This window comes from Meles meles, chromosome 20 (assembly GCF_922984935.1).
Source record: "Meles meles chromosome 20, mMelMel3.1 paternal haplotype, whole genome shotgun sequence".
Classification (NCBI taxonomy): domain Eukaryota; kingdom Metazoa; phylum Chordata; class Mammalia; order Carnivora; family Mustelidae; genus Meles; species Meles meles.
The window spans coordinates 110,844-126,066 of NC_060085.1; the positions used below are offsets into that span (position 1 = coordinate 110,844).

The window sequence follows — 15,223 nt, forward strand, 5'->3', positions numbered from 1 at the left end:
CCAGTGCTCCGAGTGCGAGAATACTGTGTTCCCGCTGTGGCCTGGCCTTGGAAGTCAGCTGGCGACCCTTTGGCCACGGTCTATGGCTCCAAGCAGACATGAGGCCCCCTGGATTTGATGAGGAGGACGCCGAGAATCCGTCCCTGGCGGAGAACAGGCCAGGCTCTGGAAATGTCACCCCAGAAGCCATCTCCAGAAGCCGTAGTCTGCCACAGCAAGAGTCTTGTCTGCATAGTCTGCCGTGGGGTCCCTGACATCCAGCTAAAGCCTCGGCCGCTCGTGGGCACTCGGTCCGTATCCGCCCCTCGAAGGAGGGACAGCAAACACGTGTCGAGTGTTGAGAATACGGTGGTCACCAGGCCTTCCCTCCGGTCGCACTCACGGGGGAGAAAGTCAGCCAGAACCTGCAAAGGGGCACACTTTCCTTCTACGCAGTTACCGGGGGCCCGGGACCTCAAAGGCACTGCCGGTATTGGGCCGGGTCATTCTTTGGGGTGGGACGGTCCTGGCACAGCACGGGAGCCAACAACATCCCAGGACCACACTCACTGGATGCCACAAGGAGCCCCGCGTCGTGGCAAGGTACAGTGTCCCCTGATGTTAGCCAGTGACCCTGAGAGGAAACCAAACCAGGGCAGAACAACCTGGGGGAGCTCCGAGCATCCAGGGGGTAAATGGTCCCTGAATCCCACGAGGCTCCGGGGAAACCAGGCTCGGCCACAGACTCCTCCGAAGAAGCCTCACATCGACGCCATCAACCACCAGAAACCGCATAAGCCACGGTTATTCTGGGTGGCAATGAGAGACCCTAACCCTAACTCTAAACCTAAACCTAACCCTAACCCCAAACCTAACCCGAACCACCAGAAACCGCATAAGCCACGGTTTTTCTGGGTGGCGGCGAGAGACCCTAACCCTAACTCTAAACCTAACCCAAACCCTAACCCTTAACCCTAACCCTAACCCTAACCCTAACCCCTAACCCCTAACCCTAACCCTAACCCTAAACCCTAACCCTAACCCTAACCCTAAACCCTAACCCTAACCCCTAACCCTAACCCTAACCCTAACCCTAAACCCTAACCCTAACCCTAACCCTAACCCTGCCATTGCACCACCCCAGGGCCGAGAGCATCTTGTTCCGCACACGGGGAACCTGAGGTGGGGGGCGGAGGTTCTTGCCCGGGGCCCTCTGTGGGGAGTTCAGGGAGCCACGGCTGCCACCTGGGGTTCGAGGAATGAAGAAGAGGCGTTGTGGCATGGCTGGGGGAGAGGAAGTAAGGCTGGGAATCGGGTCCGGCCTGATCCAGGGACTCGGAGGGTCAGGGCCGGGACAGGGAGGGGAACCCAGGAGCCAGGCAGGGGTTAGGATCACCATGGCAGTGTGAGCTCCCAGGGAGGGCGTGGGGCTGGGGTGGACAGAAGCAGCCGAACTGGACAGAGAAGACGGCCCAGGCTCCACTCTGACACCAGCTGCAAACTCAGGTGTCCAGAAAACCACCCCGAGGCTGGAGAATTCTGCGGAGGGACTTGCAGAACTCGCCGCATCCACAGGAACGGCCGCTCAGGGGCCTGCGGCCGAGGCGGTGCCCAGGGTGGAGTCAGCGGCTGGTTTCAGTCCCAGACCCACTGGTCCAGGGGCCGGTCTCTGGCCTCCCTGGCGTCAGGCGTGTTAGCGGTCGCCTCCAGGCCCCTCTGCATGAGGCCAAGCTCTCTGCCGGCCCGCGGTGGGAGCAGCCCCCGACACGGGCCCCACAGCCAGGCCTGCGAGCCCCGCCCCCACCAGCACGCATGGAGTCCAGGGTCCGGGAGGACACCGAGTGCTTGAGGGGCGGGGCCCGGGGACCCAGGCAGGGCCTGGGAGGGCGGGCGTCAGGGCCGCTCAAGAGAGGGAGAAGGCAGGAGTGTGGGGGATGGGAGAGGGCAGCCGGGTGAGGTGGGAGCCCAGGGTCTGTGCGGCACCGACAGGAGCTGCCTGCCTTCCGCCTGCCTGCGGGTGACCTCCCTGGGCCTCAGTTTCCCCACGTGCGAGGAGTCAGTGGACCTGACCTAAGTGGGCATCCTTCACAGCCATTTTGGGGTTAATAACCAGGCCCTCGGGGTTTGTGCATATCCTACGTCAGTGTGCTGGAGGGGAGGGGGAAACGGACCCAGGCCTGTGAGCCCAGAGCTGGGCGCCCACGGGGCGAGAGAACGAGCAGACGCAGTTTCCTCCTCCCTGTCAGGTCCCCAGAGCCCGCAGGCAGCCGTCCCTCCCAGCCGCTGGGGCATAATCGAATCCCACGCCGGAGGGAGGGGCAGGGGCTGCAGGGAGACACCCCAGCGCCCGGAGGCCAAGGGAGAGCCGGGCAGTGGGGCTGATGGTCGCCCACACTGACCAGCCGAATGGGGTTCTATGAGTCGCCATCGCAGGCTCGTGCCTGCTTCCGCCAGCCCACCTGAGCAGGAGCCTGTCTTCTCACAAAGGCCTCCTCACAGCCGGGCCGGCTCTGTGTGGGGCGGTTGAGACCTGAGTGTCACGGGACATGCCTGAGGCCACACGGCAGGATGGGCCTTGAGCTCGCCACCAGTGAGCGGCCACCGCGCTTCTCGGATGAGGGCTCAGAGCTCGGGCCCAGGGAGGAGGGCGAGCAGCGCACCAGCGAAGGTCCTGGGCTGTTCCAGTGCGAGGAGACGGACCGCGGTGAGCCCCTTCCCCAAGCCCCTTTTCTCCACCTGCAGAAGGTCCCTCCCTGCTCAGATGTGGCCCCTCCCTGCTCCGGGCCCGGCCCGGGCTCCCAGCTCATCGGGACGGGCAAACCCCGGGTCTTCAGGCCGTGGCTTCCCTTCTGCTGTCCCCCATCAGGCTGGGACACCCCTAGGTCAGTGTTGTTTCTCCTTCCCCAGACTGAAGACTTGCGGTATCTGTGTCCCTTGACTGCAAAGGGAAACACAAAAGACGGCGAACAGACACACATAAATGTCAAACTAGCTGAGGCCAAGAAGGGACTTCACTGTCCCTCTGACCAGAAATGGCGCGCAGCTGTGGACGTCAGGCATGGCCAGATCTGGGCGCCCACAACGTCGGCAGGCATCAGACTCCTCCTCTCTTGGCTCTGCTGTGGCCTGTGCTGGCTCCACTCAGAGAAAGGGGCAGCCAGTCTGGTACCCACGGCCGCTGGGGGCCCCGGGTGTCCCTGGCTCTCCTGAGAGTAGCTATGCTCGCGGGGCGGCCAGGCTGCCGGGGGAGGAAGGATGCCTCCCAGCTTGCACGCAGGGCTGAGCGCTGGGGGGCACAGTCCGAGGGTCTGACCTCTGTGGGGAGTGCGTTCCCCGGGGAGCGAGAAGGGGCTTGAGACACAGGTGTCCTGGAGCGCACGGCAAGGGTGTGTACCTCGAGGAGCCTGCACCCAGACAGGAGGGACGCCGGCAGCCGGTCCCAGCAGGGCGGTCCTTTCCAGCGCCTGGAGGCACCGGCCAGCCACAGCGCAGACACGCGCGCGGCCCGTGCAGACATGAGAGCTGACGCACACGTGGCCACGCTGGCGAGCCTCCGTGTGTTCCCGTGCTCACACCTGCGCTGTGTCTCGTGGGTGCAAACAGGACTGCACTCGGCGTGCTCGTGGCCACGCTCACACGCGCACGCACAGGCTGCCCAGCACTCGGTGGCTAGCAGGGAAGAGGCAAGAAGGTACCCGGTTGCCCTGGCAACACATGCTGGGACATGACCGGGCCTCGTTTGTGCAGCTTGTCTGCTGGCTGTCGGCACGCGGGGGGCTGCTTGGGACCCTAACCCCGCACAAAGGCTCCTGGTGACTTTGTCAGGGACAGTCTGGACCCCACGGGGCTAAGAGGAGAGAAAGCAGCCCGGCCTGGGGTCAGAGTGGGGGTCAGGGCCCTGCACAGGGGAGCTGTGGGCAGAGACGCACCCAGCCCTGGGTTGTGGAGGGGGCACAGCCCTCAGCCCCAGGACCTGGGGAGGGACAGAGCCCAGCACCATGGCTAAGGGCGCTCTCAGCCTGCCGAAGAACCCGAGTAAGCCAGCTGTGGGGCGTGGGTCTGAGGGGGCCGCAGCTCTGAGCAGGCCGTGGGGGGTGACCAGCCCAAGCCTGTCTGTGCTCCTGTCCCACTGCGCACGGGTTCAAGGCACCTCCTTTCCGGGATCGCTCTGCCCCCGTCCCGTCTGCTGCACCGTGGGCGCGCACGCTGGAGGCCAGGCTCACCCAGAGTGTAGAGAGGCGCGTAGTAGGGCCACATCCTGCCCTCTCACCCGGCGCCTGGGTTCTCTGTCTGCGACCTGGGGCTTCCTCGCCGGGATCTGCTGAGGCTCCCCAGGGGGTCCAGCATACAGCAGGAGCCCAACTAATGCTCACTGGCAGAAAGGCCGGATGCTCAGTTGTGCTTGCGCTCCCCGCCCCCCAACCTGGCAGGGCCCCCGTCCCACCAGCTCTCCGTGGGGGGCTTTGGCTGGGCCAGACCAGGGCGGGCGCGCCCAACGCAGGCTGGGCAGGGAGGCACCCGCCCCCTCCCTGCACCCACCTCCTGACCCTGCACGTCTTCCCCGCTGTGGGTCAGGCGTCCCTCCCTCCTGCCACGCCCCAGACTAGACGGTTCTGCCGCTGCCCAGCCTCGAGCATCCCCCTCGTCAGCACCTGGAGGGCCAGTCCCCGGGGGACTGGGGGACGAGGGAGCACAGCTGAGCACACCCACACCCACACCGCGGCTCCAGGCCTCAGTTTCCCCATCTGCCACACAGAACGAGTCCCCAGTCAGCCCGAGCCCCACACTCCCTGGGCCTGAGGAGCCTGTGCTGCCTGACCTGCTCTTGTCCTCCCCATGTCCCCGTTCCAGCCCCAGCCTCCGCCAGGAGCGGTCCCCACGTCTGTCGCCAGCTCAGCCCCTCCGCGGGAGAAGAACCCAGGGAGGCGAGGTCGGGCGCAGCTGAGCAGCGGTTCCCCAGGCAAGAGCCAGGGTGGGGGATGGGTGGGGGGACCTTCCTCTTCCCCCGCAGGCTTCCCAGCTGCCCAGTGACCCTGCAGGGGCCCAGGCATGGGGTCAAGCCATGGATTTGCAACGACTCATCCGTTAGCAGTCAGGCGTCCCGTGGCGCCCAGCGTGGCCTGGAGCTGAGGGCACCGGCGACCCGTCCCGACCCCGGCAGCATGTGAGCTGGACATGGGACACAGGACACACTGAGAAAAGCCCACACCCCAGCGGAGAGGACTGGGAAGGCTTCCTGGAGGAGGTGCCATCTCAGCCGAAGACTGAAAGTGAAGTTGGGGGCGAGGAGGCCTTCCAGGCCCAGGGACCGGCATCAATGTGAATGGCCTGTCCCCCAGTCCCGGGGGGGCCTCCTGGCCGATACACGAGCTTCCTGCTGTCTGTCTGGTCACAGGGGCCGAGGAGGACCAGGTGACAGCGGGGGGGGGGTGCTCCTGCCCTGGCGGCCAATGGCATCTGACGGGGTCCCCGTTGGTGAGGACACTGCAAGCCCGGTGTGTCCGCAGGTGGGCAGAGCCTGGAAGGGGCAGGTCCTGGCCTCCGTCCAGTGGCCACAGCGAGGGTGCGGCTTCCAGGCCCGGCTCTCACCAGCTAGAGGCCCTTGAGCACGGCACGGAGCGACTCCTGCCCTTGTCTGGGAGGCGGGATGCTGGCACGGACAGGACCCGCACACAGACCCGCGGGTTGATGCGTGCTCGCCGGCACCATGTCAGGGCCTGGCGACCCCCATGGCACGCCCCCCCCATACGGTCCACCTTCCCGCCCCCACCCCAAGCAGGAGACAGACGCAGAGCACCTGAGAACTGGGAGGCTTCTGGGATCAGAAGGCCCCACCACCCTCCCTGGAGCTCAAGGCAAAATTCCTCTTGTTACTAAACACCCGAGCACACAGACCGCCACCCCCGCACTCCAGGAAACACCTTTATTGCACTAAAAACAGCATTTACAAACACACACACTTGGGAGAAGGCGTCTTCAAGATTCACCACAGTCAGCTTGGAGCACAAAGATATCAAATAGTGGGGGGCCACATAGAAGGGCCCCCCCAGAGGGACAGCAGGGCTGGGAGGTCAGGGTCGGGGGGTGGGTACAAGCTCCAAGCGTCTGACTCAGGGCACGGTCCCTGGTCCACCTGCTCCAGCCCACGAACCTGGCCCTGGGGGGTCCCCAGGTTCTAGAGGAAAGAGGAAGCCCCAACACCAAGAGCGGGGAGCGTGAAGGAGCAGGCCTAGGGCAGAGATGGGGGGCAGGGGGCGCACAGCAAGGGGCCTCAGCTCCCAGGGCCCCAAATTCTCAGTCCCAAAGTGCAAAGGGAAACAAGTGCTTCCCCTGGCTGTGGGGGAAATCTCCTTCATCCCTCCCCCGATGCCATTTGGAAACCTCGTCAGGAGGAACGACGTCTGGGTAGGGAGGGCTGCCCGGGACCCCCAGGAGCTGCCCCAGTCCAGCCATGCCCACTGGACAGCCCAGGACCAAGAGGCCCGCCTGGCCTGGCCCGTGCTTCCAACGGACCCTTTCTGCCGGGTGAAGCTGGGAAATGTTCACAGACTGTCATTCGAGGACCCACCGACGGACACAACACGGAACCCACGCGACAGGAAGGGGCACACCAGGGGTCCTCCCCACCCGCCAGCTCCGTCCCTCCACCCCATGCAGGCCAACCAAAACCTACTTCCTGCCTGGAGGGAAAGTCCAAGCCTCAGCCCTGGCTATCACCTCCTGGCGTCCAGCGGCCAAGGGCTGTGTGGGCGGGGGGGGGGGGGGGGGGGGGGGGCGGCCCCCGCCTCGGAGGGATGAGGGAGTTGGAGCTGGGAGCGCTCTGGGCTGTTCTGAGGCTGAGGAGGCCGGCGGGGCAGGGAAGGGGCTGGAGAACAGCGGACAGGCGCCGGGCCGGGCCGGAGGAGAGCCCCAGGGCAATGCGGCCTCCCTTCTCTACCTGCGTGTTGCCAGCGGGGGGCCCCCCGGCCTCCCAACCCACTTTGCTCCAGAGCCTAACCCAGGTGGGGTGTCTAACCCAGGTGGGGTGTCTAACCCAGGTGGGGTGTCTCCTGCAGCCTCACGGGTGCTGCCGGCAGATCCCGGGCCTGGGACCGCTGTGGGGGGGGGGGGGGCGCAGGGGTCTGCCGGGCCAGGCCAGGGGGAGTCACACACAACCGTGGGAAACACTGGGCTCAGCCTCGGATCCGGCCCCTCCAGGCTTGTGATCCACTCGCACGGCCTCCAGGCACGGGTTCCTGGCGACCACCCTCCCCAGAGGACCCCCTCCCGAAGTCTGAAAGGGGTGAAGGAGCACGAACTTAGGGCACAGGGTCGGGGAGGACACTCCGCCCTGCACAGTGTCCCCTTCTTTTCCCTGGCGGCCCCGCTTCCTCCTCTGAGAAAATGAGCCCACGAAAGAGTTCCGGTCACGGTCGCCAGTAACCCCAGCATCGCCCGGAGCCCAGCCGGGGCCTAAACAGCCCTCCCCCCCCGCCCTGCCCCTCCCGGGCTGCTGGCCTGGCCCGGCCTCCTGCCCACGGGGGTCAGAGCAGGAGGGCAGAGAGGGAGGGGCCTTTACAAGAAGGGCAGCAGCGAGGTCAGGGGCAGCTCCTTCTCCCCAAGCAGTGCGTCCCGCTTGAGGCTGCTGCCCTTGTTCACCACCTTGATCCTCAGGGCCAGTTTCCGGACACTGGCCGGCCCCAGGCCGTCGAAGAAGAAGTCCTCGTTGAAGACGGGGTGGTGGCTGTTCTTGATGATGGTGCTGCGCTGCCTCTGCAGCTTGCCGGGGACCAGGCACAGCCCCACGCAGCAGTTGATGGAGCGGGCGTCACAGAGGTGGTCGTAGAGGCCCTCGGCGGCCAGCAGGCGCACCCGCAGGCGGGCCTGGGCGGCCTCGTACTCCGCCAGTAGGCGCACGCTGCCCCGGGGGCCCATCGGGACTGCGTGCTCGGCACGGGGCGCCTGGCCGGGCTCGGGGCCCGGCTCAGGGGTGGGCCTGCGGGCCAGGCGGCGCCGAGCCCTGGGGCTGGTGTCCGGCGCACTGTCCTCGGCGGACAGGGAGCCGTGCCGGCCCGCGGAGTGCTTGAGCTGGCTCACTTTGGCCTGGCTGTCCTGGGCGAACCCTTTCAGCAGAGACACAGAGCGCGACAGCAAAGGGGACCCGAAAGGGGAGGACTCGGCAGAGGACCCCGTGTCACTCTCCCCACCGCTGAAGTAGCGGCCGGGGCTCATGAGGACCCCACCAGCCTCCCTTGGCACCCCGTCGCCCCCATTGGCCTTGGCGCCCCCCCGACGGCGCCCGGCACCTGGGGAGCCCACCTGCGCCAGGGCTCCGTGCTCGCTGTGGAACAGGGACTCCTTACGCCGCGTGTGGGGGCTCTCAGCCAGCGTGGCGAAACCGTAGGACGTCTGAGCCTTGGGCACAGAGGGCAGGGACATGGCGCCCTGGGCCTGGGGGTCGGCATTGGTGGCAGCCTCCTCAGGCGGCCCGTCCTCTGCACTCTCGACCTGGATCACATGCCTCGAGGCTGCCTTCAGCAGGCTCTTGCTCTCAGCTGCCAACTTGGCCGGCAGCCGGGGGCTCCGGGGGGCTCGTCGGGGTGTCCCTGAGGCCAGGCTCTGCTCTGACGAGGTGGGGCCCAGCTCGGCCGGCCCCTCCGGCTCCGCGGGGCCCGCGGGCAGCTTGGGGGGTATGAAGAAGTCGGGGATCTTGTCGGGTGTGAGCACATTGCTGTACAGGGGCCCCTTGGAAGCCCTGTCCCCCGCCTCGCTCCCGGGAGGGACGTTCTCCCCAGACCCCCGAAGACGCTCCAAGAACCACAGGTTGGTTTTCTTCATGGGGCCGGGCAGGGGGAGGTCAGGAGCTCTGCGGAGTCTGGGAGGAGAAGCAGGGGTCAGGAGCTGCAGGCTCCCCGGGCCTGGAAGGGGGGGCGGGGGGCCACAAGGACAAGGCCCTGGCCTTCAGGGAGCCCGCAGGGTCACTCAGGGCGTGCCGCGCCTCCCCTCGCCTCCCAAGAGAGACCGGGCTTAAGTTCCCAGACCCCGTGCGAGGGGGCCAGGCGGGGGCGGCGCTCCAATCCCCGGTCGCTCCCAGGGGACAGCGGCCCCCCTCCCGCCCCACCCCGCGGTAAGGATCTCAAAGCGCTTTCGGAACGGTCCGCGCTCAGTCCGAGGGGACGACACGCAGGAGAGTGCGGGCCCCCGGGACGTCCGGGCCCGCGCCGCCACCCCCGCGGCTCCCACCCACCTGTGGCTTCGCCCAGCTCGGGGCGCGCAGGCACCCGGGTGGGGGCTGGGGCGGGGGACGCGCCGGGGCGACGCGGCGAGCTGACCCCGCGCTCTCGGTCCTCCGCACCCGCCAGGCGCGCGGGGTGGGGGCGGGGGCCTCGGGCCGCGGCGGGGTCCCCGCACTCACCTGCCCCGCGGCGGCGGCCCGAGGCTGCGGGCGGTCCCGCGGGGCACGCCGGGGTCTTGGCGGAAGGTCCGGGCCCGGCGGGGGACGCGGCCGCAGCTCCCGCTCGGGCGGCGGCGGCGCAGCAGGGACTCCCTCGCCGGCCGCGGGAAACCGCCCCGCCCGGCCGCGCCGCCGTATTCCTCCTAGTGCGGCCGCGCGCGCCCCGCCCCGCCCCGCCCTTCGGCCGGACCCGGCCCGGGCGCGCAGGTGGGAGGGCAGCAGGCCGTGTGGGCGGCCACCCCTAGCGCTGTGCGTGCGGACCCGCGACGTCGCGGACCCCCGGTCGCCCCCGGCCCTGCTCCGTCCGCCTGGGCGGGGCGCGAGCCCACGCGCTTCGGGCCGGTTCTGGGGGTGTGGGGGGCCGCCCTCCGGACTGACTCCCGGGCGTGCATCAAACGACGGCAAAGGGGCGCGGCCGAATTTGTCACCGAGCGCCTTGTCAGGGCCGGGCCCCTAAGCGCTCACAGCGACCCCAGGGCAGGCCCCACGGCTCTCCCCAGCCAGGGCAGGTCGAAGTGAGGGTCTCCTCCCAGACCTGAGGACCCAGCAGCTGAGACCCGCTCCTCCCGGACCGGTAGACAGGTGTCCAGGGCAGCGGCCCCCCCCCCCCCCCCCGAGGAGCGGCGTGCGTGTTTATTGAGCGGCTGGTGGCAGCGGTCCCGGTCCGGCCTACCGATGGTTCCCAGTGCCAGGGGCGCGGGGACAGGCACACAGACACATTGTGCGTGTCGGTTTGGTGACAGACGGGAAGATGTGATCTGAGGGGAGATGGGAGAGCACCCACCACGCCAATCACGGCTGAGACTGAGAGGTGTGGAGGGGGACGGCCGGGACCCACCGCCAGGCCTGGCCACTCCTGAAACCACAGGGTCCCCGGATCCTGCCGCTCTTGCCTTGAGCTCTGCCCCCCTGAGCCTCTGCTCCCTCGCCCCTGGCCCTCCCTCCCTGCCTCCACATCCCCTTCTGGACCCTAGAGCCAAGCAGGCCCCCGTCCAGTCTTGATCTGCGAGAAGCCAGCAAGTTAATGGGCTGCCAGGACTAGCCCAAAGCCTGAACTTTATTAAACTATGATTGTCCAGGAGCCTCCTGTGTTCCTCCTCGTGCCCCGGCTAGGATGGGGCTGGACTGGAATGACCGCGGGTTCGCCAGCAGACAGCAGCACAGGGGGGCTGGAGGGCGTGCAACAGAACCCCTCGGAGTGAGGTCGGGTCTGGAGTTCCAGGCTTCAGATGGGAAAAGCAAGGCTCAGGGAGGTCCGTGACTTGCGCTGAAGGTCTGTCTCGGCTTTCTTCTCTCAGCAAACGCTGAGCCCCTTTCTGTGTTGGGAGGAACACTGCCACGGCCACCAAGTCCCACAGAGGAGGCAGATGCCAGCGAATGCCTCAGTTCACCTCAGCCTCCACGGAGCGTCCCAGCTGGACTACGCGCCCACTGAACCCCATCTCTAGCCATGATGAAGAGCGCCCTAGAGCACATATTTGGCTGATGGCCACTGCCCTGTTGGGCCACGAGCTACAGGGAGGAAGGCAGGAAGGCAGCCTTACCCCTGCTGTGACCCCAAGACACGGGGTCTTTAACAAACACCTGCCAGACGAGGGGATGAACTAGCACCACAGTGCGAAGCTAGGTCCTCGAGTATCGCTCGGTCCTGCAGTGGGCAGGAGGGCGGGTCTCGGAGGCCACAAGCCACTTTCCTCTGTTGCATGAACAGGGACAGAGGCGTTCACAAAGGGAAAGTGACGGAGTCAGGTCTCGGTGGGGGGGAACAGCACCGGGTTTTCGGGAGCCAAGCCAGCCTGGGTCCTGGGGGCCTCACTGCCCTCTTACCCGTTGGGGCAGGGTCCCCCCCCCGTCAGGTTGGGGGCAGATGCCTTGAGCTTCTGAGCCGATTCCCGTGCTGCTCAACCAGGGACCCTAATCTGGAGGGGCTCCCCTGGGATTGGAACCCTGACGCCAACACTTGCCGCTGCGTGCCGGCTGGCGGGTGTCCAGACCTCTGCCTCTGTGCCCCAGGCACTTGGCCCTGCACACCGCCTCAGCGTGAGGGTGCATGGGTGACGCCAGGCAGGACGTTTACGACAGGGCCTGGAACACCGTGCAGAGGCACTGGGCGTCGTTTCCTGGGAGCTGCTGCTGCTGAGGAAGGGGCTGGCCCGGCCTCCACGGGACCCCAGCACAGCTGTCTCAGCAGAAGCCCCTCCCCTGGGCCCCCAGCCCATCACCTTCAGGGGCTGGGGAAACCGAGGCCCAGAGCGACAAGGAACCTGGGGGGATGTCCCAGACATCTGCCTGAGGAGGGGCAGGGCCCCGGGGCCCTGGCTCTGCCCGCTGGTTAGTCAGCCTTGCGCTCCACAAACAGGAGCCTCTCCCAGTCGGCAAAACCCACCTCCTCTGCGGAGCCCTGAGGCTGGTCGGCGTGGCGTAGCCCCAGGACTGTCCCCACACCCCAAGCGGCAGCTTTCCTGGGATCAGCCGTGGGGAGGCTGGGGAGGGGGCCCCTCCCACCCTGGTCAGGCCCCCTCATGCTGCAGGACCTCGGTTCTCCACTCCCAGCCCCCAGGGACTAACCTGTGGGAGACAGGAAGGACAGGGCGCTTCCCAGGAGCCCGGCTGCCCCTGGCGGCCACCAGCAGACAGCTCCTTGAGGAAGCGCCAAGAAAAAAGCTCCTGAGAAGTCACCCTAACCCACGCACCTGCCTCCTGCCCTTGAAGAGGGACAGGAAGACATCCGCCCAGCGAGGCACAGGTTAACCCACCATGGAGGGGGGCCACCGTCCCGGTTTCCAGATGGGGAAACTGAGGCACGGGCAGTAGCCCAATTCCGGGAAGGGCCGCGGGCAGTCCGAGGCTGCATGGTGGCCGCCTCCCACCCCAAGGCTTCCTGAGGGTGAGGCCGGCCCAAGGAGCATCTGTAGCCGTATGACTGGCGGCACACGGGTGACCCGGCGGCCAGGCTCACAGGCCCCATCGCTGCAGGGCCCCCCGGACCCGGCTTTCCCAGCTCAGAGAGCTGGACAGGAGAGGTGAGGGGGTGGGAGTCCCAGCTCTGCCCCTCAGCCTCTGCTTCCCCATCTGTCCAGCGGGGAGAATGGGAGCACCAGGCGTCGGCAGGGGCGCGCCTTACAGACAGGCTTTGAGGGACGACGCAAGGGAACGGATGCATGAACAAAGTGCTTTAGGACCCTTCGCGAGCCTACAAGTCTCTGAATGAGACTCCCCTAGTCCAGAGCCCAGGGAGTCTCCCAACTGCCCCCTCTTCCTCTCCTGTCCCCAACGGACACTTCCCACTTAGGAACCCTATCTTTTCTGTGCCTAAAAGCTCTCCAGCAGCTGCTCCCGACTCCAAGCTCCCCCCAGCCATGCCCTCCACTCCACTGCCCCTCTGATCTCACCATCAGCCACACAGGCCACCCTTCTAGTCCCTCACTGTGCTGCAAGCAACACACCACAGGGCCTTTGCAATGCCCTGCTCCAGCCTAGAACGCTGTCCTCCTCCCTGGGGCCGCTCATCCTCCAGACCACAGACTCTGGGTCATTCCCTCCCTCCTGGATTTCCTGGGCTAAATTCCAAGCCTCCGTCCTTTCCTGTCGTCATCATGTCACTCGACTGTCAAGTCTGTGAGGACAGATCGGTCTCGGTCCCTCCTGAAGCCTCGTCACCCACCGGAGGTCCAGGCAGATAAGGGGAGCCCAGTGCCAGAATGCTGAAGGATACCAGGGTGAGATGAATTACGGATGGATGGGGGAGCAGACGGTGGGCAGGTGGACAGACGGACGAACAGAGACTGGCCCTGCCATCTCCATGTCTCTAAGAAACAAGGTATCAGAGTCCCCCCCGGCTCCGCCTTTTGACAGCTCCCCCCACCCCCCAGTTACAGACAGACTACGGGGGCTGCTGCTTCCCCAGGGTGTGGGGATGGGGCCTGCTGACCTCAGAAACCAGGCCCCAGGCACAGGTGTGGCCCTGGCAGGGTGCGGTGAGGGCCGGGAGGGGCTCTCTGGGATGGTCCGAGGAGGGGTCCCGGGGAGAGAGGAGGTCACGTGAGGGAGGAGGGGTCCCGGGGAGAGAGGAGGTCACGTGAGGGAGGAGGGGTCCCGGGGAGAGAGGAGGTCACGTGAGGGAGGTCTGGGCAGGTTTTGGGGATGCGTGGAGGCTCCGGGGACAGCAATGGGGACAGCTGGGAAGTCAGGCCACATTCGGGGCTGAGTTAAGAGCCGTCAGGAGGAGGAGAGGAAGAGCTCCTCGCCCAGCATTCTTCCAAGACCGAGATCGGCAGCCGCGGGAGATAAACTGTGGTGCTTCCCTGCACAGGACGGGGCTGGGTCTGACAGGGGAGTGGGGCCCTGTATCTGGGGTTGGAGACAGGCATGAGGGCAGCGCTGCGGTTCTGGGAGCGCCACCCCCCGGGCCACACCCTCCCGCGAGGGGAGGGCACACCGGTGCCTTGCTTTCCACTGGGAGACTGGCCTGGGCCTCCCAACCCAAGGGCCCCTCATCCATCATCCCCACATGTAATTACAGACAGACCCAAACGTCCAGTCCAGGTGCACAGCTGGGAGGACAGGGCCCTCATGACCACCCCCCACCAGGGCGGACTGTCCTGGTGCTGCCCGGATGCCCCCCACCGTCCCAGTGAGCCCTGCGGCTCCCATACCCCAATGCCAACATCCATAGGTGTCCCGGCCTGAGGACCCAAAGCCCCTCAATTCTTCCCCATAAAAGACAACTGTGCACTGATTTTTCAGGTGGAGAAACTGAACCGGTCAAGGACAGAACCCATCTTTCCAGGGAGGTGAGCCGAGGTCCCTCTGGGGAAAGAGATGCTGCCTGCTGGACCCGGTGGGGACCCTGGCCAGGGCTCGGAGAGAAAGATCTGTTTCTGTGATGTACTTTCTTCAGAGATGAGAAAAGGTTCTGTCTTTGGTATGGACACCCTCACCCCAGGCAGAGGGTGGAGGCAGGCAGGGGTCGGTAGGGAAGGGGGTCTTTGCCCCCCATCTCTTGGCCTCGCCAGCCCAACCCAGGGCCGGCTAGAGAAGGAAAATCCAGAGGCCCAACACGAGGAAGGAGAGACAGCGGCGGCTCTGCCCGACCAGGGCCCAGAGACAAGCGGAGGAGCCCGTACGGCCTCGGCAGGGAGCGTCTGCGGAGCAGGACAGGAGCAGGAGCAGAGCAGCGTCACCTGGGGACGATAGAAGAGGAGAGGTCAGGGGTCAGCTGCGGGCCACCAGAGACCCGGGTCCAAGCGGCCCCCCCAACCTCAGGTGCGGGACCCAGACAGGGTCCTCGGGCTGAGGGGCCAGGGTGGGGTCCAGCTGCCCCATGTCCTTGCTGTGTGACCTCGGGCAGTGCCTTCACCTCTCTGTGCCGTTCCTTTCTCTGCAGAATGAAAATGCTCAGAACCACCCGGGACTCAGGAGTCTGTGGGGGCTGCTGCTTCAGCAGCCACTGACTGCGACGGCCAGCAGCGCTGCTCCTCAGCTCACACACCCCTTTGAGGACGGAAGGGAAGCGTGTCTTAGCCTGACGCGCGCCCACTCCCAGCCCCAAAGGCACCACAGACCATGTCGGTGATCTAGGCGTCCACTCCCAGCCCCTAAAGCCCGGCCCCAGGCTGGAAACCCCTTCTGTGTCCTCAGGCCCGGCTGGGGACCCGGAGGAGGCGGGAAGGGGCCCGTGTTCTGGGGGATTGGAGAGCAGCCCAACCCGGTGGAAACTCCTCTCTGCTGAGCTCCGGGGGGAACCCCACAACCCTCTTCTCTTGCAGCCCCTCCCTCCCCCGCTGAGCCCCGAGCTCCCGGCTTCTCAGA

The 15,223-nt window shown here is 66.5% G+C and overlaps 2 protein-coding genes across 3 annotated transcripts in view; both read right to left on the reverse strand.

The window, feature by feature from the left end:
• Positions 1-5,888: 5,888 nt before the first annotated feature.
• C2CD4C (C2 calcium dependent domain containing 4C) lies at positions 5,889-9,524 on the reverse strand. Its single transcript, XM_045989884.1, has 2 exons — positions 9,374-9,524; positions 5,889-8,833 (listed from the first exon to the last, which is right to left on the reverse strand). The coding sequence occupies exon 2, from the start codon at positions 8,794-8,796 to the stop codon at positions 7,534-7,536; it is 1,263 nt and encodes a 420-aa protein (XP_045845840.1). The 5' UTR covers positions 8,797-8,833; positions 9,374-9,524; the 3' UTR covers positions 5,889-7,533.
• A 927-nt stretch (positions 9,525-10,451) lies between these two features.
• Positions 10,452-15,223, reverse strand: part of SHC2 (SHC adaptor protein 2) — a 31,526-nt gene continuing 26,754 nt past the window's right edge. Inside the window, exons 13-14 of one of the 2 annotated variants that reach the window (XR_006816469.1) lie at positions 14,772-14,905; positions 10,452-14,595 (exon numbers count right to left, since the gene is read on the reverse strand). The gene's annotated coding sequence lies outside the window, so the exon portion shown is untranslated. The remainder of the gene's footprint in view (positions 14,596-14,771; positions 14,906-15,223) is intronic. The other variant, XM_045991204.1, reaches the window with a different exon arrangement.